Raw genomic sequence first — 25,183 nt, 5'->3', positions numbered from 1 at the left:
AATCGAATTGTATCGAAATTCCAATGAATCACCCGGAGTTGGAGCACCTTTGACCTAACCCGTTTACCCGCCCCTTAGTTTTCTTTGTATTTGGATATTTCATATTTCCCTTGCCACAGCATCTTATAAGTAATTTTCTACTTTGATTTTTTAAACCCCTCTTAAACCCTCGCCGCGCCACCACAGTCCCCGCAACTCTCTTCACAAAACCCAGGTACCAAAAACACACACACACACACACACACACACACACACACTTGAGTTTCTTTCTTTACAGTTTATTTTTTAACAAACCCTAATTCATTTTCTTTTTCTACAGTTCATTTTTCCAAGAAAATCAAATGTACTGATTTGGGTTCTGACCAAACCCCTTAAAACAGGTACACAACACACACATACACATATTTATGTTGTTTTGTTACTGTCTGATAATAAAGTTAGTTCCTTTTTTGTTTGTTTGTTTACAGTTTTTTTATTGAAGACAAGTGAAGTTAGTGATAGTGATTTACTGGTATGGATATAGAGCAAGTGCCCCAATTTGTTAACAAAGTTTCTAATGAAGCGAAACTAAAGGAATTATTACGAAACATTACCTCGAATGAGCTCAAGTTATGTAAAGATGGGTCGAAAGAGTTTGTCAAGTTACTTAAGGGTGATTCGGGAGGTGAATTGCTTAAACTATATGTGCATTCTTCGTCAGTGTGTAGCGAAATTGTTCAAGCGTGGAAGCTGAGGGAAGGTAAGGCGGGGTTTTCGTATGTTTTGAGGTTGGTTTCTGCGATTTTGAGTCATTATGAGGGTATGTATAGGGTTGATAATGTGGATGGGATTGTTAGTAGATCTTTGGATAAGTTTGCGAAATTGATTGTGGAGGAAAAATTGGATGGTTTGTGTAAGATGTTGAATGGTAAAGATTCGAAGCAACAAAAGGGGGTGCTTTTGTTGTTGGGTTCGATTGTGAGGCGTGGGTCGGGATTGGCTTCGGATGTTGCTAATAGGTTTGATTTTAAGCTTCCGGTTTTTCCTAAGCTTGCGGAATATAGGAAGAGGGAGAGAGGGGTGAAGAGGAAGAAGGTTACGAGGAAAGCGTTTGTTGGGTTTGCGATGTCGTTTCTTGAAGTGGGGAAAGCGGGGTTGTTGAGGGGGGTGTTAACAAAGAGGGAGATGTATTCGGGAGTGCTTCGTGGTCTTGGGAGTGACGATGATGAGACGGTTGTTTATGTTCTTTCGACTTTGCGAGATAAGATTTTAAAGGAAGAGTCATTGGTGCCACCCGGTCTTCGGAGTGTTTTGTTTGGGAGTGTTACTTTGGATCAGTTGATTGATATTTCTGGAAGGGATAATGGTGGGCTTGCTACAGAGTTAGCTCAAAAAGTCTTGTCTGTTGTTTGTACTGACCCTTCTAATGGGTTAATGCCTGATATGATGCGGTGCCCTCCACTAACGGGTAACTCGACTCGACTTTTGGGTGTCATGAAGAAGCTAAAAGCAACAGAAATTGAATATCATAGAGTATTGCTTTTGGCCATTGTAAAGGGAAAGCCCTCATTTGGTTCGGCATACTTGGACGAGTTCCCTTATAACCTTGAGGATCATGCATCATCAAACTGGTTGGTTTTTCTTTTATAGAAATATCTATGATGTCCATTATATGTACATGCTAATTAACTTTCAGCAAATAGAGACTGAAGTGTTTGCAGGTTTTCTGCTATTTCTTTGGCTGCAGATGTGGTATCCTCAGTTGGTGATGGTGTTTCTTTTGAATTTCTTAATACTCAGACTCAAGATTCTACCCCTTTCCGTAGCTCAGATGTGCAAAGTATCATTAGATGTATATGTCCTCGCCCCATCACTAGATTGGTTATTAACAAAGGCTTGCTCCACTCGAATCCACTTATTAAACATGGAACTCTACGCCTTGTTTTCGAGGCCCTGAAGTTATTGGATTCTTTTGTAAGTGCTCTAAGTAGTAATTCTTGTGGTGGAAGTCAAATGAGGCCTGAGTGGGCGTCTTTGAAGAAAGATATTGAGGAAGAAGTCTGGATTTCGCTCCCTGATCCCCAAGTATTACTGTCATTGCTTTCTTCTCTGAATAGCCACTACAAGAGCCCAACTCCAAAGAGAACATCACGTCCTGGGAATGTGTCTGAAGATAATAGTAGTCAAAATAAGAAGAGGAAAACACATGATGCAGATGATGAAACCGATATGATTGTTGGTGGAATCAGTTCTTTGGGTGGTGTATCCTCATCTGTGGACCCTGAAGATCTGGAGATAAATAGTACAGATGAGTTAGATAATGAAGGCGAGGATATGAAGATCATTGCCAAAATTTGGGGTGTCCACTACTGCAACAGCCTTAGTATGACACTTGATGATGAAGATACATACTTCTACAGTAAATTGCTTGACGCACTCAAAATTTATTATGTAAGTCTCATGCTCTATGACATGTTAAATAATCTTAAAAGCAGGCATGGATCTTTGTTAGTATACTATTAATTTAATGAAAGCCGGGATCTTGATACATGCAGAAAGCTGGGAGTGTGCAGTGTCCTTATGTTGTGTGCTAGTTAATAAATCATCAGTGCTGCCAAAAAAGAGATGGTGACAAATGATTTAAATGAATTATGTGTCAGCCTCCTATAAGTTCTATGATAATAGGAAAGTAATTTAACACATCTAAGTCCAGTTGTATAATTGAAGTTTGTTCTTTAGGTGTTATATTATTGATTATAATTGCGCATAAGCTGCAACTTGCAAGTATTGACCAAAATACCCTTTATAAAAGTTATTGCTAATTAGTTGGATGAGGTTAAAACATTTTATGTTTCTTGATGTGTACAAATTATGAGGTTTATGCAGTATTAATGTATTGCTTTCAAACCTGCCTTAGATGTGATTTGAACTTGATTAATGTATTGAATGATTATTGCTTTCAAACCTGTCTTATATTATGCAGTATCATTTGTCATCATTATGAGGTTTCCTTATCTTTTATGAGAAGAAATACTCAAATTAATCAGTATTATCGATGTTGACTAGTCCTTAGTTTCCAGATGGGTATGTTTAGTTTAGTTAATAATCTTTATTTACTCAAATTATGCAAAAAAAAAAAAGATTTTATAATGGGATAAATATGTACATCTGCTCGAGAGCATCCTCAACTTACCATAATTACTTGTCTGGACATGATTATGTGAATATAGTGTCATGATGGGTGCTGCTTTTGTGGCCTGCTTGTAGGGATGGCAACGGGTCAGATCGGGTCGGGTTTCTTGAGATCCAGACCCGATCCATTATATTTCGGTTCGGTTCGGGTCCAGGTCCATAAAATGAAGATCCAGATCCGATCCGTCGGGTTTTTTCGGGTTTCGGTTCAGGTTCGGGTCTAATTCGGGTATTTAAAAAAATATAAAAATTAAAATTAAAAAATATATATCTATAAAAAAAATGTAATTATTGATTTTTTTTTTAAATTTAGGAACATAAAAAAGGAAATTACAGGTTTCATTTAGTACAATAAACACGTGAAACATGTTAACTTAATTGTATACAATCATTCAACTTATCATTTATATTTTATTATTTTTATTATATTTAGATTTTTTAATGTACAATAATTGAGAAAAGTAAAATATTGATGAAATGAATATAAATTCCGTATTACGCATATAAAATTAAGTAAAATGTTAATATTCATACCTAATAATTCATATACTTTACATTTAACATATATATATATATATATATAACATGTAATATATATACATACACATATACATATACATATATAATATTTGTATCGGGTTTTTGTCGGGTTTCGGGTTTGGATCGTGTTTAAATCGAGTTTCGAGTTTCGGGTCGGGTCTCGGTTCGGAATACCTGAGATCCAGATCCAGATCCAAACTTTTTCGGGTCTAAAAATAAGATCCAAAAAAATCGGGTTCGGGTAGATCCAATCGGGTCGGGTAAAACTGCCATCCCTACCTGCTTGTAATAGCTCACCTGGATCATCACGACTCTTTGCAGCCTTCACCATTTATTTCTTTTGTCTCCATTTTATTAAACCTATATTGTTGCAGCCTTTGGGGTCATTTGGTCTATCTGAATAAATAATATCTGAATTATTTACATCTCTGAATCATTAGTAATCTGAATACTTATGAATAATATTGTTTGGTAGCTAAAATTCTCATTCTTAAACATCTGAATGATAGTATATATTTTTATTTATCCCTACAAATGAATAATATTATCTTGACAAATAATCTATATATCTTTACCTGAATAATAACGTACCAATAGAAAGCATATAGTAACTATTTATGTATATATAAATAAATTATGTTGGAAATTTAAAAAATTAACACACAAGCAATATATTTGAAGATGATAATTAAATTAAATTATAGATAACAATTAATTTGGATTTCAAACAATAGAATTGATTAAAATGCACAATACTTATGTAAATTATGTAAATATTTTAAAATAATTAGGTTTTAGTTTTTACTTATTATTAAAATAATAATAATAATCATTACCTTTCGAACTTTTAGTATTGATTAATTAAGAAATAAATTATTAAATGTTGCTAACATTAACATAGTAAAGTAATAACCAACTATAAAGAGATAATAAAATTACTTTGAAAACACTTGTACGTACATCACATGTACGTATACGTGAAGTCGTGAACATAAATTTATCTTTCATCTTTCTATATCATCAGGCTTGAATTGTTTTCCAAATGATCTGAATTTGTGGAAACGTTTAGAAAAGCTCTGTTTAGTGCTATTAAGAAGTAAACAACTGAGGCCTTTGTCAAAGTTCTACTTGTTTTACTTATATCTGGTGTTATGTGATCATTGTATTCGGGTTTGTGCACTCAGAGCTGGTGTATAAGATATTTCTGCAGAAAGAAAAGCCTGATCATATATATATATTGGTTTAAATAAGTTGATTTCTTGAGTAACCTGGATTACCTAGTAGCTTCTTAATGACTTCATGTAAAGTGGGCTTCACTTGCTATTTAGTATAAGTATAGCCTTTGATTGTATCAGTTTGTCTCTTATTTTATAATTATACAGTGGTTGTATTTTTGTTATTCCCTTTGGATATTATTATAAAGTGGTTGTGATTTATAATTATAAGTACCTCACGCCTCACAGATTATTTTGTTTGCAGAGAACTGGTACTACTATGCTGGAGGGATCATCCAATTTTTTTAAATATCTTCCCAACAATGCCTTGGCATTACCATCTATTCTGCAGCGATCTTTATTGTCACTACTTATAGAATATATCGGGTGGTCTAATGAATGTGAGCTTCCAGTCAAAGTCCATCCTTTAATGAAGCATCTTAGTGCGCTTTTAAACTTGCTTCTGTATTCCCCTGCTAAAGACATCAAGGAACAGGCATATATTTTGGCAAAGGCAGCAATGTCTAGTTCTGGTGCATTTGATCACAATCTGGGAGAGATTGGAACATGGTTCTTATTTCTGCCAGGCTATAGTACTAACAATTTTTTTATTGATGATCAGCATATAAATATGTGCCAGGACCTGTTTTCAACGGTTGTAACCTTCTTGTGCGAAGCTGTGTCAACAATGGGAAATAGTTTGTGTAAGAACTGGGATCGTCTAAGGAGCTATATCTACCATTTGACAGGCAGGAAAGGTAATAAAGAAAATTTACCATCAATATGTTTAAAGTAAGTTTCTATACGATACTTTTTTAAAATCAGTTAGAGGAAATATGTACCATAAAATAAGAAATTTAAGTTTCTATCTTGAAACTCTTGCACCTTGTGATTTGAAACTTGATTGCAGATATCGTAGCCCATCTTATAGCTAATCAACTACCTCACTATGTACTGTCACTTGTCCACATCTATAAATGCCATAATAAGTGTGTAGGGAGTTGATAGAATGGTTTGTAAAGGTTCCATGAGATGCACACAAAGGTGCCTCTCAAGTTCCAAACATGTATTATAGGTAAGTAAGATATTGGATATAATGACATGAGGAACTGGAATTCCCATGTATTGATCTTAAGTCTTTTTGTTGAGGATGATCTGCATAAGTTTGCTGAAGCTGTCAAATTATTTTGACACCTCAGCGCTTGAGTATGGAATGGGTCTGAAAATGAAATGCTTAGATATCTTTTTTAATTGTTTCCTTGGACCTAGCATTTACTTTGACTTCTGCTAAATGTGTTTCTCCATTTGTATTTCTATTAAATGTAGTAAATAGTAATTAGTCTTTTGGTCGTAATACCTCCATTTTGGCCCTTAAGTAGGTGCACTAAAGGTGCATCATTTTTAGATAGGAGCAATACTGGATCCTGTGCTTGATGTTTAAATGGGTAAGATTTTGATGTCAAGTCCCTGTGCTGCATAGGGATTCTTGTGCTACATCAGTTGTATGTTTCCCGTCTGTAGTCCCCCCAACTATCTTTTACCTATCCAACAGGTGAAGCCTAGTGGAGTCAAGGGTTCAAGGCTCAGTGGAGGCATGTGCGAATCAGTACTTAAATTTCTTTAATTGATGTTGCCCAATGGAAATAACGAGTTTTGTCCTCTGACTTGCTAAGTTTATATCAAAGTATAGGTTCTTTCCTTATTGTTCAGATAGTGGAAATTGAAGTGGAGGTGTAGGTCTTGAGTTAATAATATTGTGCTACAGCTGATTTATGATTATATAATGTGTTAATGTTTTTGTTTAATATTCTGCTCCCAAGTCTGCTGGTGTCTCAGAAGAAGGTTGTGCTGTGTCGTATTATTTTTATTCAGTGAAAATTGTTTATCTGAAGCTAGTAATAGAAAGCTTTTACTTATCTCCTATTTGTTAGTTGCTGCTTTGATGATATTTATTTCTTTGCAGATTTATCTCCTAATTTCAGTCCACTTGTTCTTTGTATCCTGGAAAATTGTCTCAAATTACTCAGAGCTGAATCAAAGAAGTCCTTACCAGAAAAAACAATGATATCATTATATGTAAGCAACACACTGATGTACCTCTTGCAAAGTCAGGTATGATATATAAATATCCTATACGAAATTTTGAATATAATAAACTTTATCATATTTTTCCACTGTCAGTGTGTATCACATAGCACTAAGCCAGGTGTTTGATAGGTTGATTCTGGGCTGTTGTCTTCTGTGGTCAAAAGAGTTTTGTCTGAGAGTTCTGAAGGTCTTGACATATCTCTGGACATGTGCGAGTGGAGACCATTGAAAAAATTGTCTGTCTTCCTTGAAAACATCACATGTCAGAAAACACATAAAAGGAGTCCGTCACTTGCTAAGGTTGCAATTCGTCCAGAAAATTCTGTGGTCAACACAATTGACAACATTAAAGTTGTCGCAGCAAGGGGCCATGCTGGTGAATTGGCTGGAGTAACCTCAGCATTTTATTTTTCAATGCTATGCACACCACCTTCTGAGCTATTGCAAAATTTTCCATCAGTTATAGCTCTTTCAGCAAACTTTCTTGGAGTTCCTCTACCGCTCTTAATGTCTACTTTTTTCTCTGAACAAAGTCTTTTATGTGACATTTCCAAGTTGTGGCCTGAAATGTTCTTTGATGGTCTTCAAAGGGCCACAAGTGCTACCCATTCCGAAGAGGAAAACAAATGTACTATTGATAATCTCGATTCAGTAGAATGTTCTTCTGTTGCATTTGGTTCTCTCTTGAAGCAGGCACCATTTCATGTGCTATTTCCAGCTCTTTTTGGTGAAGAGTCTTCACACTTGTTGGATAATATAAAGCTACAAGACTTGCTTTTAGCTAAACTCTCTGAAGGGACGACTGATATATACATTTCCTACGTCTCCCTTGTATTTTTCTGGTTTTATCAAATGCAGTCATCCTATAGACATAAACCACCACACGATCTTAAGAAGATTTCTGAATTGTGCTCTACTGTTCTGAGGAATTTGGTTTCACGCATTGTTTCTGTACGAACTGGTTCTTGTTCAGAAACTTCTTGTAGTCCTTCGCCTCAGTATGTGCAGGAAGTGGCTGAAATTGTTTTCAGTCATCCTGCAGTATTAGCATCTTTGGAACACCCAATTATTATCAATCAGGTTTCGACAGAGGAAATTAGTGGGATAAGTGTAATGGATTGCTTCGGTCTAGCCAAACAGGGAGTCCACACCATAGACTATCATGTCTGGAATTTTGTAGCTTCTACTAGTGACCAATTGTTTACCTTTTGTAACCACCAGAATTCCCTATCTGAGTTAGATTCCTCATATGAAAGAATTACAAAGGCCTTCAATTCCATGGTCAGGAAGCTATTCTTGATACTAAAAGACAAGTTTGATCACTGGTTGAAAACTGAAGATGTAGCGCCTCTTGTACCAACTCTGTATGCGTTACAGAAATTGGTTCCCTTCATATCCCCTTTCACACTGCTTGAGTTGGTACGTTATATATTTTCTGGAGTTGACCTCAATGATTCTGCAGTTTGGAGTTCTTATACAAAGCCTGCTCTCTGTATTGGGTTATCTATAGCTGGTCATGCTTTTGATTTGCTTTCAGCTAATTTACGAGATTCATATTTGAAACCAAAACAGTTTACCCTTTGGGGAGAAGAAAAAGCGACTGATATTTGCCTATTTGAAGAAATATATTTCCATGTGGTCGAAATCGCCTTGCGGTGTGACTTAGATGTTACAGATTTATGTTTGCTTAAAGCTGTTAATGCTGCAAAGAAAAGTATATTGCTGCGGAACGAATGTCTTTCACTGTGTTTTGTTGTCCCGAGAATAATTGCAAGTACTCCTAACAAATTTATTACTAGGTGCATCCACAACACTAGCATGAGTAAAGCAAAAATTTTGTTTGTACTTGCGGAAGTAAGCCCATTGCATATGTCAGTTTTCGGACACTTATTTTCTGACATGATGACTGAATATATGCTTCTGAAGGGAAAGAATATGCAAGCATGTAGCCATACTCTTTCAGACGACAGTATTCTGATGCTTCTCCCTACTTTTCTATTATACTTGGATCCAACTTTGAGAAACTCTGGTAACCGATATCCTAAAACTCTCATGAATATAACAGGCTTTTACTGGGAACTCCTGACACGTGGTTTTTCTATGTGGAAAGACTATGTTTGGAGGGACATATTTCTAGTTGAATATGGTGATATTGGGTTTTCATCTCTGGTGGAATTTCTTAGTTTTTTTCATGACAGTCTTCTTGGAAAAGCAATACTTATGGTGCATTACTATTTAGCCTCAAAAGGAAATTCAGTAGAACTCGAAAAGCGATTGGAGCTATATAATTCTGTACTTCGTACATCTGGAGCACATGTTCTACTGGACTGTAAAGTCAGTGAAATTGATGGTTACAGTATAAATCAGTCTGTAGACGTTATATGTAAAACCATTGCCAAAATCAAATATTGCAGGATGCTTGTGTTTCCGGAGGACAACAAGATCGATTCAGTGTCCTTGCAAGGAAATTATGGTGATGAGAGTATGGGGGTGGTTCCCTCAGAAGTTGGATATGAAGAATCACAAATCCAGTTTGTAGACAGTTTAGTTTGTGCTTGGCAATCTCTTGTCAAGAAGTTCCCTTCAAAGATGGAGGATTTTGGTGAAGTTAAAAGCACAAACAACAGCTCCTTGTTCAGGCTCTTGGAAGTTTTTATTATGAATAACATTTTGCAACTAACGTCTCAGATGGGCAAAAATATTTTTAAATTGGGTTCTGTCAAGAAACTTGTGAAGTCTTCACTTGTCTATAGGTTTCAAGACCCTGCAGTGTTCAGAATGCTCCAAGGTGTTGTTACTTCAACTGTTGATAAAAGAAATACCTGTGATTTGATTATCAAGCTGTTGCTTGCTCACTCTCAATTCGCACCTACGATTGCTGCTGCCTCGAAAACATGTAATGATTCTCAGTTTGGTATTGTTCTTAAACCTATCTCCAGCATATTGAGATGCTATCGCAACCAAGATTCAGTTAGCAAAAAGTCTTTGCAGGCATCTAACCCGTACATGAATCTGTTGGAAGTCCTCAAGTTGCTAAAGATACTATTACATTTCAAAAAGGAATGCAAAAGTTTAGGGGAAGATGTTGGAATAAACGCTAAAGAATTGCTTGTCATGCTTCTGTCTGCTTACGGTGCTACTCTAAGTGAAGTTGACCTGGAAATTTACAATCTGATACAGGTAATTGAGTGTACAATTGATGGGGGTTCTAGTTATATTGCCGAAATGGATTACCTATGGGGATGTGCTGCACTAAAAGTTCATAAAGTATGCGGCACGGAACATGATGCATCTTCAGAGGATATTGACAGTGTTGAAGCTGCTAATGAACGTCGAAGAAATGAATTCAGAGAAAACCTTCCTATTGATCCAAAATTGTGCACAAACACAGTTCTTTATTTTCCTTATGATAGAACCATATTCGGTTTGCCAGAACAGGTTAATAACCTGCATATTGAGGTACTACTTCTCGTAAACTGCCCTGCCTTTCTATTACCTTAATACTTATTTATTAACAGATATATGTTATTCAATTCAGGAACATTCTCGATATATTGACAAACCACCCATTTATGACCCTGTTTACATCTTGCAATTCTCTATTCACAACCTGTCGATTGGGAACATTGATCCTCTGGAGTTTGCTAGTTTTGGCTTGCTTGCGGTTGCATTTGTTAGCTTATCTTCACCTTGGGAAGAGATGAGAAAATTGGGCTACGAGGTTCTAGTAAGGTTTAAGGATGCATTGGAGGTAATGTTTAATCATGATTTTATGAGAGTATAATTTTAAATTTGCATTAATTGTGGTTTAGTGTTAAAGTTGGATCGTAAGTATAGGTTAATAGCAAGTAGAGTGTTGAATACACGTGAAAGGGAATAAAACAAACGTCAAGACTCAAAGAGTTTATCTCCATACAACTTTTATATATCTTAACCCATATTTAAGAATTTTCTATTTTACTACTTACTTACTATATTAGTGTGGAAAAAATCAAGAATTAACAATGTGGGAATATTCCATGAAGTAGAGTTCATTAATTGACATCATGTATTTCTATTTAAATATATGTTTTATGAAGCTCTGATTTGTCGAAATTAATACCACACTTGTTGATAAAGTTCTCTATAAATTATATTAGTAAAGAGATAACCCCTTAAGGCTTTAATTTGTCCAAATCAATTTTTGACTTGTTGATTAAGTTCTCTTAAAGCTATATTAGTCATGAGGTAACCCCTTATGGAGTTATTTCGGCGTCTTCCGGTTCATAGTGTCAGGAACGAGGAATGAGGTGTGGTTAGAATCAAAAGAACTGTACCTATCTTTTGTTTTTCTTTGGCGAACTCATACATAAAAAATATATGGGTTTTTGAAACCTTCACTGAAATTGAGTATGGATGGTGGTGTGAGGTATTGGATTAGATATTATTTTTTCATCGCTATTTATAAAATTATATGTAATTTTTAAAAAATATATATTATAATGATTTTTTTTCATTAAATGAGTATTATTCATATTTACTTAATACTGATTGGCCATATCATGTTTTATTTAGTGGGTGGCATACCCTGTGCATTCACATAAAATATTGAGGGTTAATGCCTACCGGTGATAAAAAAATGCTCATAGATGGTTGCATCAATCACTTTTTAGGGCCCGGACTTGGATCCATTATAATTGTTTAACATTATTTTCATCTTGTATAATGTATACTCCCTCCGTCCTTTACAGTTTCCTTTTTGGGATGTCCCATCCAATTCTTTACATTTCAAAACTTACCAAAAATAGTCAATGGGTCCCACCACTTCCCAATTTTCCCTTCCTTTTTACACAACTTTTACTTCCTTTTCACACTACTTTTACTCCACTATCTCCCTTTTATACATTAAAAACCATTAGGTCCCACCACTTCACCCACTTTTCTTTCTTTTTTCCACTACTTTATACATATTTCTTAACCTCCATGCCCAAACCAAACGTAAAGAATTGGCCGGGACGGAGGGAGTATATATTAGTAAAAATGAGTTATATATATTTGTATTAAGATGAAATAAAAATATAAGAGAAATTTATATTTAAACAATTTATAAACATCACTATAAATATAAAAATATAGGGTAGTTGTCAAAGGGACCCTGTTAGAATTGGCTTTTCGGAATACTATTGGCTTCCATTTGGCCCCACCATGGTTATTGAGTCGACGACTAGTCGGAAAGTCGCTGAAAAAAATAAGTCGAGCAGCGTGCTTGACTTGAAAGATAAGTCGTCCACAGTTTTTACCCGACCCAACCCGGTCCATTTAGATTTGGCCCGACTCGATTAGGGTTTTTTAGCTACACTTCCACTATTGAGACGCATCTGGAGTTAATCAACTCCATCCGGAACTCATCTGACGACGGAGGCAACAAACCCTCTTCTTCTTCATCTTCTTCTCTCTCTCTTCTCTCTTTTCTCTCCACTCTCCACTCTTCTCTCTTATCTCTCCACTCTTCTCCTCTCCTTTCTCTCTCTCATCTTTTTTATCTCTCTCTCCGCTTCTTTTTTCTTTTTAATTTGCACCGACCTATGTGTCTACTCGTATGTAGATACAGACCATCGTGTGTGTATGTACTGCACGTGGCTGCCAAATTAAAAATATAGGTATATATATCTATCACATTATAATCATAATTGTATATTATGTTTATGTTTTTTTATACATTTATAAGCTCTTACTTATAAACTATCACTTAAATATATATAATTCATAAAACACTCATTGACTATAATGAAAGAAAAGGTAGAGTAAAGAAGTATATAGAATACAAGAAAACAGAAGTCACTAGAGAGAAACTGCAGTGTATGGTGAAATCGCTCAAGTGGTTGTTACTTGGTTACGAGCTAGACAATGGTTTCTCATTTACATTCAACTTAAATGGGTAGTTAATATGTATGGGTCAGGAAAAACAAAATCTGGACCGCGGAACATGGCCACCATGACACCATGTTGTTTAGGGTGCAATAGTATGATCAAGATTAAAACATTCTTTCTCCTTAAACATATGTAAAGCTGCAAGACTTTTATCTTGTGTAGTCGTGTTCACATGTATAATTGGGTTTGCATCAACTGTAGTGCTTAAATATCATCCAAAAAATAGAGTGAAATTGAGTGCTATTCATTGTTTCTACTGTCTGACATTATTGTTGCTTCCCAGACATTTTTGAAATCACAAAACTCGATGAGATCAAAGTTAAAACATTGTTTTTCCGTAAACATATGTAAAGCTGCAAGACAATTAGGTTTGCATCATTTGTAGTGCTAAATTATCATCCATAAATTAGAGTGAAATTAAGTGCTATTCATTGTGTCCAAAATTGGGGTTGCTTCCTAGACATATTTACTTAGAATTTTGTTTTCTGCCATCTCATTTGTTATAAATAATACTATAACATGCAGAGAAGTCCAAAGAGGAAGGATGTATCACGACTAGGTCTTTTGCTTACATATTTGCAAAATGGTATCGAAAAGTCGTGGCAGCGGATTCCTTCCGTAATTGCCATGTTTGTTGCAGAGGCTTCGTTCATATTATTGGATCCTTCAAATGAGCACTATCAGCCCATAAGCAAGCTTCTGGTGGGCTCGTCTCGGGTAAATTTGGAGGTATGCTGTCAGAATATAAGAAATTATTATTTAGTTTTTATGATTAATTTGTTTTTTGAAAGTGGAAACCCATTTTCTGATGTGCAGATAACAATGTTGCTATGTAAGAAGTAAAACTAATGTTGGTTCTGATTCTGGTGCAGTGTATTCCCATGTTTAACAACTACTTCTGGAGTAGCTCTGTTAATTATAAATCAGAGAGGATGTGGATACTGCGCCTCCTGTATTCTGGGTTAAATATAGAGGATGATGCTCAGTTATATATTAGAAACTCAATTCCTGATACTCTTCTAAGTTTTTACTCTTCTCCTCTCTCAGATGATGAATCAAGGGAGCTTGTTATTGAGGTAAAACTGACTATGTTGTGCTTGTTTGGATATGGATGGTTTTGTACTGTGATTATCGAAGTAACCATTACACTGGTCCCTGTATTCTTTTATGAATACAAGGAAAAACACTAAATGGTTTTTTTTTGATGTCTACATTGTAACTACTATCTTTAGGAGCATGTGCCACTATCCTTCTGGCTGAGATGGTCCTTCTATTTCATTAATTATGCAGAGATCATGTGCCCTTAAATTCTACTGGTGTCAAATATCTGCTTGGAATAGTAATGTATTATGTAATAACAGCACCACATGAACACTGAGAAAAATAAGTGTTCTTATTTATACAGAAATTTAGGTTAGATTAATTGAGGAGTCGGGTGGGAAAAGGAGATGGGAATTTAACTTGCTGGTTAATATATCTAAAGCTGCATTAACAATCTTCCACAAGATTGTAAAAGACACCTACTAAATGTAGTTGTCACTAGATCTAAGCAATACTAATTCCAATATGCCTGTCTGAAAGCGTTATCTAAAAATTTAAGATATGTTTTGTACCAAATATTCTTAACTGTTTTGTACCAAAAATATATATTCTCCTATTTTTTAACAAAGCGTGGAGTTATAAATGTTTTATCCAAATATTACCCGACAATGAGTTTATGTGCAGTGCTAGTAACAGAGTGAGATTTCAATCACTTTTTTAATTGCAAGTTCATGCTGACATGGTCCGGTCTCTGTTGTCAATTTTTGTATTGGAGTATTAATTACGAACCTAACCTACATTATAGTCATAGAAACACTTGCATCATTGCATGTAAAACAATACTTGTAGTATAGAGCAAAAAGAGACAGCTTCGTTTCTTCATGCTGTGTAAAGCTTTTTAATTGTGTGTCTTATATGTACTTTTTTTTATATCTGAACTAGTGTTGTGGACTTACTGCAGATTGTGGTGAAGTCTACCAAACTACATAAGATGTCTCACTACTTAGTTAAAAAATGTGGACTACTATCTTGGTTATCATCTATCGTGTCGAATTATTGCGGAAGGCAACATTTCAATGAGAGAAAATTATCATCGACTCAGTTAACTGTAATTCTGCAGGTAGTGAATTTCCTATTGTTCTCTTTACTTGTGCAATCTGAATTTCGGATGCGTCATCATCATTTTTATATTTCCCTCCACTAACATTACCAAGGCCCTACTTTAAGGGTGGAGGATATTGTTTTATTCAAAAGATACAATTGATTTCCTGTCTACTCTTTTCAAGTTCTGACTTGTTTTAAACACTCAACTGTTATCCCCTTGAGCACTAATATGCGGGATGCTTTGTGCCATACGGCCCATACCTTTTTCTACTGCGATAAGTGCTTTTGAGAACAAGGGGTTGACCATGCCTGCTTATTATTAAAACGTGGCAGTAAAGTTTAGTGAACAGGAGTAGACTGTGCAATGTCAAGAAGATTCATAACCTAGTAGAAGAGGATGATGGTTTTAGGATGGACACGATTTAATGTCATTCATATTTGAGATATATAATGAAAATAAGTTGTGTTTTGTTGACTACATACTACTAGAACTTGTTTGTATTAAAAAATGTCATTATATTCTAACGCGGTTATAATATCAATAATTTAGTTTATATATATATATATATATATGTTGCTTCTATATTTTTATTTAGTGCACTTCTCTTTGATGAAGCGCACTGTTAGCTAAGTCTCCCTGGAAGGCCCCTGATGCTCCTTTAAAGTTTTCACTTGCAGCAATTATGTCGTCTCTGTCCTTAAGTGTTATTCATCTAAAACAAATTTTATAAAATTGTAGCACTGAGATAAGATCCTGAGAAGGTGTGTTCGTATGTATGTGTTTATATTTTGCAAAGAGAATTAATTCTGGTCATCAGAAATTCAGAATCGGTGTGTATGGTTTCCTATGCAATCGGAGTGACCTTTTTTACCTGTTACAAGCTTCTGGCTTATAGATGTTGATCATTTGGCTACCTTCCATCATTTTGTGTTGATCCTTTTGTTTGTGTTTTATTTAGGTTGTTAATGATGTGCTCTCATGCAAGCACACAATTGAGTGGTTGCAGAAATGCGCCCTTGAGCAGTTGACGGAACTTTCATCTAATCTATTCAAACTGTTGGAGGGCAGTATTGATTTGGTCAAGAAACATATTTCTTTGGGAAGTCTAATCCTAAGAATACTCACATCAGCATTTAGGATCTCGCAGAATAGGGATGTAGGTCAACCCCATTTTACCATGTGTTTTGAGGGTATATTCCATATATATGAAGCCGCTCATGCATTTAGTGATGGAAGGTACAATCCTACTGCAGAGGAAGGACTTGAAGTTGTACTAATGAACACACCTCCAGTAGATTTTATGTGCATGGTATTTTTTTCTCTTCCCTATCTGCATGTCCGAAACATCTCATCTAATGCTTGAGCATCAAATGACTTCTGCTTAATTCCATAATTGTTCGGGCTGTAGCCTGCACAGATGTCGCACTACATAAATAATTGGAAAATATTATTATCATATCTTTTAGCCAGCTCTACCTACATATATGTTTTTGTATTTAAATATGTACTAAAAGTTTGGCAACGTGGACTTACTCAGACATCCTTATCGTTTATTATTGTGTGCATTTAGTTATACCCAATAAGAAACAAAGATAAGGTTTAGCATTTCAGTTTTATGTTGTAAACTTCATTTTATGGATATTTTTCATGTTTTCGCCATTGTCTAAGCTTCCCTGTAACACCCACTTAAGCCTTCCTTTGGCACTGGACGTTAGCCTTTGATTTTTACTAGTCTGGCCGCTCAGGCTGTGGACTGCAAAATCACTCCTTACCCCAAAAAATACATGAAGACAAGAAATTTTAAACAATTGAAATCAATTTAGTTAGCCACATACTGTATCCAATTTATCAAAATAATTTCCTAAATATTACATTACTGATTACTGTCATTTTCTATGGACTACGTGTGTGATATTACGTTAATTCAATACTTTAAACTTTGAGGGGTCAGGACACAAGTGCCACTACCTTACCCGAGTCCCCTTTGTAATGTCACTGATTGTCTTGTTTATTTTGTTTTTTCCGTCAAAACTTTCTCATATCTTCTCTGTTCTTTATAAAATCCCACTTGTCACTCTTTCTTTTCTTTTTGATTTTTTTCCATATTCTCAGTTGTTTACTTATGGAACATATTGTCAGTTTTCTACTGTAGAGATAAGTATTTTACAGGCATACTGTTAATAAATTTGAGGATTTGCATAGTTTTTTTTTATCTCGAATGTCTACAAACTGGACATTGGTGGTGGCAAAATGCCTGCAATGATTAAGAAGTTTATTTGTTTTCATCTCCCTTGAGAAGTAGGAGTGGAGAGAAGATGAGGAATTAGCAGGCTTGTAGTTAAATTGAGATTGGCAATTAATTTTGTTTATATCAGTACTGAGAAGCAGGCTTGTTTAGTCTTCTCGCACTATCATCCATTGTTATCATGCAGTCGCCTATGATGACATGACATCCTGGCACTTAAATAGGCCATAGTCTTCGTCACCATATTCTCTGGTTCTGAATGAAATCTGTTTAAATTAGGTTTATAAGATTGTCATTGCTCAGTTTGTAATTTAGTCGTTATTATGTCAGCATGCCACCTTCTGAGTTTCGTTACTTCATTAAGTGGCATGGACCCCTGGTGACTTTATATGATATTTACTAATGTTTCTATTTTATTTTAGGCTCTTTCTTTTCTTGCTAATTCCTCTTCCTTCTTCTCATTCTAGCTAGCTGCTGACTTGCTGTATATTGTTTATAATTGTATAATATGTACTTCATAATTCAAAACATGTTATATTATTATGTGAATATATCTATTATAATAACTTGTTAATTGTTATTATATGTTTTCACTACAATTATATGAGAAAAGGGTTCCTGAAGTCGACTTTAGGCAAGTTACCTAAAGTCATGTGCATTTTTTGTATGAAAGTTGGATGACATTTTTGTCATAGAATTTACCCCCTTTATTTACAAAAATAGCATTAATTTTGTATTGAAATATGTCTTAGCTATAGGTAATTATCTAAAGGTATCAAGCCCTTATTATATTATATACTCGTACTTGTTATAATTTATGGACAAGTATATATGTTTAATATTTTACATATACATATGTTATTGTGAGCAGTGGCGGATGCAGAGAATAATGTATAAGGGGGCACAATTTTTTTTAATAGCTTGCTAACATCAAAAGACATACTATGTCTGTTACAAAAGCTTCCTGGCATTTTGAACAATCAAAAACATTTTTCTCCCTAATCTTTTTACGCCATTTTGTCCATTCATGATGTTGTATCTGCATTACTGTGTCTTGTTCCCACTTTAGCTCTTTTTTTTTTATTTATTTTTATTAATTTTAGTGGGGGCAAATCAGCATATATAAAAAAAGTAAAAAAATAGAATTACTAATTTGTTTAATTATTATGTGGGCACGGAACCCGAGGGGCCTCTGAGTGTATCCGCCTCTGATAGTGAGAGTTATCTGCAAGCTACTTGATAACTGATCAACTCAGATCAGAATATTATAGTATATGCTCATCAGATAGTGTTATGAATTATTTGTATTACTTAACGCTTTTGGTTAATCTTGTTATAATCATCTCTTACAGTTAAGTGTTTAAACCTCTTGTGATTACAGAATCAGGAAAAGCTTATAAAATTTGTTCAGTGGGCTATTTCTACTGCAATACAGTCAGATTCAACGAGAATGCTGCAGGCTAGGGAGTCTTATCACCATGAAATAATGTCTTTGCGGGAGAAGGAATCTTTGAAATCGAAGCTTTTACGCTGGTTTACTGCTTCCGTAATTCGGGGACTGCTGTCCAAGAGATTTAAGTGCTTAAACTCAACTTTAATACATAAACAATCAAGTCTGGTAACACTGCATACTTTAAGTGATCAAATTCAGAGAGGGCAGGGAGAAAAGCCGGCTGATGTTGGTTCAGAAGAGATATATGCTGTTGCAATTTTTCATCTCCATCAGCTTCTTGGAAAAAAATGCATAGTTATTCCTTCTGTTGTTTCTGCACTCTGTCTAATATTTTGCGGTACGTATCAATAAGTACACCTAACCCTTTTCTACTGCCTGTTTTTTTGAAAGGATTATAATTGCCAGAGAACTACATTATTCTTTAAATTTAAAGGGTGATAAAGCCATGGGATTGTAAGGTATTATAATCTCATGGAAATGAACTAACACAATAATTGAAATATGAATTCATGGTATTATGATCCTTTACTTCACACAAACGTGGCCTAAGTGTCTAATTTCCTTTCATTACCGCCTCAAGTGTCTAATGTCCCTTCACTATCGTTTTAAGTGTCTAATTTCTCTCACTGCTTGTAGTGTATATCCAATTGATGTTAAGTTGCCAACACTACATACATGTCTCTGGAAAATCTATCATTAGTTTAATGTAATGTGCCTCTGTTGGAGATAAAGTTGTACAAAATGCTCATATAATTGTTCTGAATTTACGATATTTCCAATTGATGCGAGTTGCCAACACTACCATACACGTGTCTGGAGAATCTAGCATTTGTTTGACATGGCCAGGGTACTTGGGACACCTTTAATAAAACCTGTATGTCATCTTTGGTCCTCTTGATACTTTGTAGAACTATATGTATTATTACTTGCATGTGTGATGTGTCTGTGATAAACACAATGTGAAAATATAATAAACTGTATTCTTGTACTTGCTCTGATATTACTTCCAACATTATGTTTGTCTTGGCATTATCAAGTATCATACACCTATATAAATTATATCACTTTTTAACTTTCTGCATCTTACGCATACACTTGGCTGTGTTAAATTTTCTCAATCATTACTTTTTAACTTCAGAATCAGGCTTCTCAGTTGGCCAGGCAGGCCACTTGGAATCACTTGCACACAGGATACATTGCCCTAACGAAGCTAAACCAGATTGGAGATGGTGAGTCGAAACATATTACCACTGCTGCTAAAACTTGTGGACTTAATTTTTATGCCCTTTTTTTTCCTCTCTTGTTTTCCCCTAATCGTAAGCCAATATGCTCTTGGCATGCCTCAATTGTTGACAGGTCATTCGACCGTCAATGGAAGGATAACTCATCTGAACTTAGTGAGGCCGAGAAGTTGGATGAGAACCAAGCTTGCCAAAGTCTTTTAGTGATTATTTCAGGCATACTTGGACAGAAATCATCGTTGTCACGGTATCTATCATATGAAGACTTGGAAAATTGTGAATTGTTTAAATGGGAAAGAACAATGCTCGAGCAATAATGTCTGATAATTTTTCTTTGTACACCTATATTAAGAGCCACATTAATCTTCCAGAGGAACAAATTGTAAATATATTTGAGAAACTACCATTGTGTCATATTTATGATTAATTAATAATTATGTTTGTCAATTTCGCAGAGACACGAGATTACTAGAAATGCTATGTCAAATAAAAATTATCAGTTTTTTATAATGACATTTAGATTCATAGATATATTTGTAATGAATTTATGTATATTTGTAATAATTTATGATATGATAATTCATTTTAATGAATGAGATGGACATCCGAAGATAACTGAACCTACGTGGATAGAAGAAAACTGGTAGCAATTTATATTTTTAAAATTATAGATTTTTTTTTTTGGGATGCATTTTCAAACGCCTATGTAAAATCTTGGCCAATAGAGTTTCAAAGGAAAAAAAGAGTAATATCTTAAGTCATATCAAAAGTTTGTTCTATCTCATAAAAATTACTTGCTAGTTAATGTGTTGAAATAACAGTTTTTACACAAAAATCTAATTTTAAAAAAAGTTTATTTGGAGGAGTGTTTCTATCAAAGGTTTGCTACGTATTTATATAAAATATTAAATATTAATTAAATAATTATCTAACATATAGTTTTATACATGAGGTCGATCTACTAGTCAAAATAATTATGTTAATCGGTTTAGTTAGATGTTTTATTATGATATGAGCGATTTTCAAATAAGCTATTCACGTGTTTTGAGAATATTTAAATACTAAGTTATGCATAACTACGTCAATCGGTTTAGTTCGATGTTTTATTATGGTATGAGTGATTTTCAAATAAGTTGTTCACGTTTTTAAAAATATTTAAATACTAAGTTATGCACAAACTTCAACAATATATAATTACTAATCTATGCGTGTAATCTGAGAAATTTAGAGACCAAGTCTTGTACATTTATCAAGATTTTATTTAATATTTAAACTGTTAATCACCTCTATAAATAAAAGAATTGTCCTATATTTCACAATGACTATTTAATAGAACAATTCATTTTCTCTATCATAACACGTTATCAGCACGAGACTCTGCAAAACTGACATAAGTCAAAGAAGACTTTACTAAACTAGGATAAGTCAAAAGAACCTGCCGAACTGAGATAAGTCGAGCAAGTTACAAAATAAAGAGATCCAATGCCAACTCTGAAAAAAATTACTTACTATGTCCCAACCGTTTCTTTACGGTTTATTTTTTGGGATGTCCTGCTCAATTCTTTACATTTTAAAACTGACCAGAAATAGTCAATGAGTCCACCACTTACCCAATTTTCCTTCCTTTTAACACTACCTTTACTACACATAAGGTACGATCTAACTCTAACCATTTTATAATTGTTATTATTGTTATTGCCTATAAATTTATAATTGCTTGATTTGATAAAGATGATTATGCCATCAAAATATCACTATCAAGATGGCTATGTCGTTAAATAATATGTCGTCAAGATGGTCCAGTCGTCAAGTAATATTATTTTAAAAAAAGTTATATAGCGACTATATCATCAAACCTTTTTAAACTTATCATATTGTGCATATTTAGTTGTTTATGTATTAATTCGAAATATTGATAACTCATGTTTTAGATATTTATTTACATTCAAAATGATGAATCTTGTTAGAGTTTATTGCATTATGTTTTAAAAAGAAATTTTCTCTCTTATATAAACGCAAAATTAAAACTTTATGCTAATGGTTAAAAGATATTACAGAATCAAGAAAAGTCTCAAACTAAACAATATATAAAAGTTATGATACTTATTAGGCATCAGATTTACGATGAGCCTAATATAAAACCTAATTGTTAATGGTTCACTTGAACTTTATAATAATCTTAATCATGATTAGCAGAAACTGTTCTCTTTACTATCTACTTAGTATGACCCACTTGATATTTTCTAACATAATAAGTGATTTAATTGATAATTAACCCATAAAAGAAAGGCATTACAAAATAGAGATCTTAGATATGTTTTAAATATATATGAAATTGATGGTAACTACACGGATATTTATGGCACATTAAAAAACTTTTATCATTTTTACTATTCGTCTAAAAAAACCTAAAGAAAGACAAGTAGACACCAAATTTGTCAATATTCCACTATGAAATGATGAGAATTTATATGTAATATAAATGGGTGTTAATCTTTGTTAAGATTATTAGATTATATATATATATATATATATTGTTTTTGGTGTGCTTGTTTCTTGTATTTGTTTTGTTTTAATGGAAAACGTTGATCATTTATATGTATCCATATAATATGACCGACTGCGCAACAACTCACACAATATTATAAAATCATTAATATACAATTAACAACTAGTCTTATCATACTATAAGTTGGCTACAAACTTTCTTAGTGTTATAGATATTCAATTTAATGATTTTCATAAAATTTTGCCAAAGAGTGTTGATTTATGCACACCCCAAAGTTATCTATGCACACCTTTTCTCTTTTTTGAATCAAATTATCCTTAATAGTTTTAGCAGTGTTTTGTTTTTATTTACTTAATTATGGTACTTTTTAAATATTCATGATTACAAATTCTTATAATATTCTTTTAGTATCTTTCTTCTCTGGTCTTCCCGCTCCATTGTCAAGATAAAACCCTAGCATTCATGGAGAGCCTTGCAGAAGAAAATTCAGTCTCATACGGTTGAGAGAGACTTGTTGGAGTTAAATCAAGTAATTGATCCGATCAAATCAAATAGTGTGAGAATCTTTCTGAATTTTTCACGCATCTCTCTAATTCTGGACCTTCCGACGAAGGTATTGTGTGTTTTTCCTTCCTTAACTAATGTGTATATTATTAGTTATAATTGTCAAGAACTTGTAAGTTATTAGCTTGATGATATATGATGCTAAACTAAATATTTAGCAGATTACAATACGTCTGGGCAGGAAGATAATGCACTATAGTTTGGAGAAAATGAATTTGTGTCTATGTCAACAACACGTTACTCAGAACGTGAAAAGCTCATGTCTTGCATACGTAAAGTTGCTTCGCCGCTTGGATTCGCAACAGTCATCAAAAAATCAAAAAAAAATCGTTATGTGAGAGTTGGTTGTGATAGAGTAGGTGAACAGCGTATAAATAACTTCGCGTAAAACAACGAGATGTTATAGTTAAAAGAGCAACTGGGACTCAATCAATTCAATGTCCATTTGAAATTTGGAGAAGATGTAGAAGTGATGGATTTTGGGAGATTGAAATTAAAAATCTGAAGTATAATCATGATCTTTCTAGTGACATGTCAGGGCATCTAACTCATCGGTAATTTACTGGGAATGATGGGAATGAACATATTCGAATTCGAGAGATGACAATGTCTGAAATTTCTCCGAGACAAACCCTTACTTCTCTCCGTCAAGGCAATACAAATATTTGGTCATATTCTAGAAGTATCTACAATGCAAGGGCGAAAATTCGAAAAGATAGCTTACATGGATGTACAAATGATTGAAGCATTATTTCAAGAACTTGGACAAGGTGAGTTTTTCTATAATATAAAGCATGATCATGATGGACATCTGACTCATTTGTTCTTCGCACATCCCTCGTCGATTACACTCACAAGAAGCTATTCTTCTATTTTCATTATGGAATTGCACTTATAAAACAAATAAATGTAGAATGCCTCATCTCAATATTGTTGGAGTTACGAGTTTTAGGACTTAAGCGACAGCCCTCCACTATTTTGACAGATCGAGAGTTGGTCCTAATGAATGCTGCAAAAGTGATATTTCCTAATGGCGCTCATCTTTTGCGCATATGGCACATCGAAAAGAATATAATGGCAAAACGCAAGCAAAATTATAAGAGTTAAGACTAAAGATGATTAGGAAGAATTTATCACTACATGGACAGATGTAATAAGATCACATGGAGAAGAATCATTTTTTGGTGCTTGGAGTATGTTTGTGGAGAAATATAAGGATCACATGTCTGTGATTGCCTATATTGAGAAAAATTGGCTTCCGTTCAAGAAAAAATGTGTTTATGCATGGACAAATAAAATAACACACTTTGAAAATCATGTGACTTCAAAAGTGAAAGGTGTCCATTCAAAATTAAAAAGACAAATAACTTTGAGGTGTGCATAAATCAACACCCTTGCCAGAACACCTTCTTATTACCACAAGTATCTCGGTCGATAATTTTTTTTTGAAAAAACACACTAAATATTTTCTGAATTACGTACCTCACAAATCAAAGTCATTGAGTCTTATAGTACCGTCAGGTCCAAACTTATATACCAAAAAAATCACTTAATTTTGGTATAAAAGACTAGAATATGAAACTCATGTTACCGTTGCACTTTGAAATATAATCTAATTTTTATGTCAATTACCAATGCAACTTTCTTTGAATAAAAATTATTTATTTTTTCTTTTGCTAACATGCGGTACATTTGACTTTTTTTCTTTTCAGATTTGTCCACAATTATTTGAAAAGCTTGCATATGTTTGAAATTTACAAAATATATTAAAAATTGTATTAATACTTCGATTATATAAAAACTTTTTACCAGTCAATTGTTTAAAAAATTGTATCACTCAAGTGTAATGAAAACGAATCCAAATAAAGCACGACTGGAGTTGAACTTTCTTACTCATTCGGTAAACAAAGAATAACCAAGCTATTGTATCACTCAAGCTATAATACTGCCTGTATAATATTAAAAACTGTTCTTCACATGTTTTACCATCGGATTGTCATCTGTGTTCCTGCACGGACAAATGGCATCCTCTAGCTTAAGTACTATATCTTCAATGTTGCATTAACACATGAAGAGAAGTATAATGGTACACCCTTATTGAT

At 34.0% G+C, this 25,183-nt stretch overlaps 1 protein-coding gene across 2 annotated transcripts; it reads left to right on the top strand.

The window, feature by feature from the left end:
• The first annotated feature begins 79 nt into the window (after positions 1–79).
• Positions 80–20,455, top strand: LOC108218535 (uncharacterized). Of its 2 annotated transcripts, XM_017391518.2 has the most exons (15): positions 80–214; positions 320–380; positions 468–1,610; positions 1,701–2,430; positions 5,191–5,683; positions 6,889–7,037; positions 7,143–10,472; positions 10,552–10,764; positions 13,449–13,652; positions 13,796–13,999; positions 14,926–15,084; positions 16,028–16,378; positions 18,696–19,104; positions 19,906–19,996; positions 20,124–20,455. In XM_017391518.2, the coding sequence occupies exons 3-15, from the start codon at positions 514–516 to the stop codon at positions 20,323–20,325; spliced, it is 7,632 nt and encodes a 2,543-aa protein (XP_017247007.1). In that variant the 5' UTR covers positions 80–214; positions 320–380; positions 468–513; the 3' UTR covers positions 20,326–20,455. The 2 variants fall into 2 exon arrangements, with proteins under 2 accessions (XP_017247007.1, XP_017247008.1); XM_017391519.2 differs by lacking the exons at positions 80–214; positions 320–380 and having other exon boundaries at positions 1,445–1,610; positions 1,727–2,430.
• Positions 20,456–25,183: the final 4,728 nt, after the last annotated feature.

The sequence above is a fragment of the Daucus carota genome, chromosome 4, assembly GCF_001625215.2.
Source record: "Daucus carota subsp. sativus chromosome 4, DH1 v3.0, whole genome shotgun sequence".
NCBI lineage: Eukaryota > Viridiplantae > Streptophyta > Magnoliopsida > Apiales > Apiaceae > Daucus > Daucus carota.
The sequence above is the reverse complement of the archived record's forward strand: the minus strand, read 5'-3'. Positions and strand labels throughout refer to the sequence as shown.

Coding starts and splice junctions, on each gene's coding strand:
- LOC108218535 (XM_017391518.2), top strand. CDS start 514: ATGGATATAGAGCAAGTGCCCCAATTTGTTAACAAAGTTTCTAATGAA. Junction 7,038..7,142: donor TGTACCTCTTGCAAAGTCAG/GTATGATATATA, acceptor GGTGTTTGATAG/GTTGATTCTGGGCTGTTGTC. Junction 19,997..20,123: donor GCTAAACCAGATTGGAGATG/GTGAGTCGAAAC, acceptor AATTGTTGACAG/GTCATTCGACCGTCAATGGA.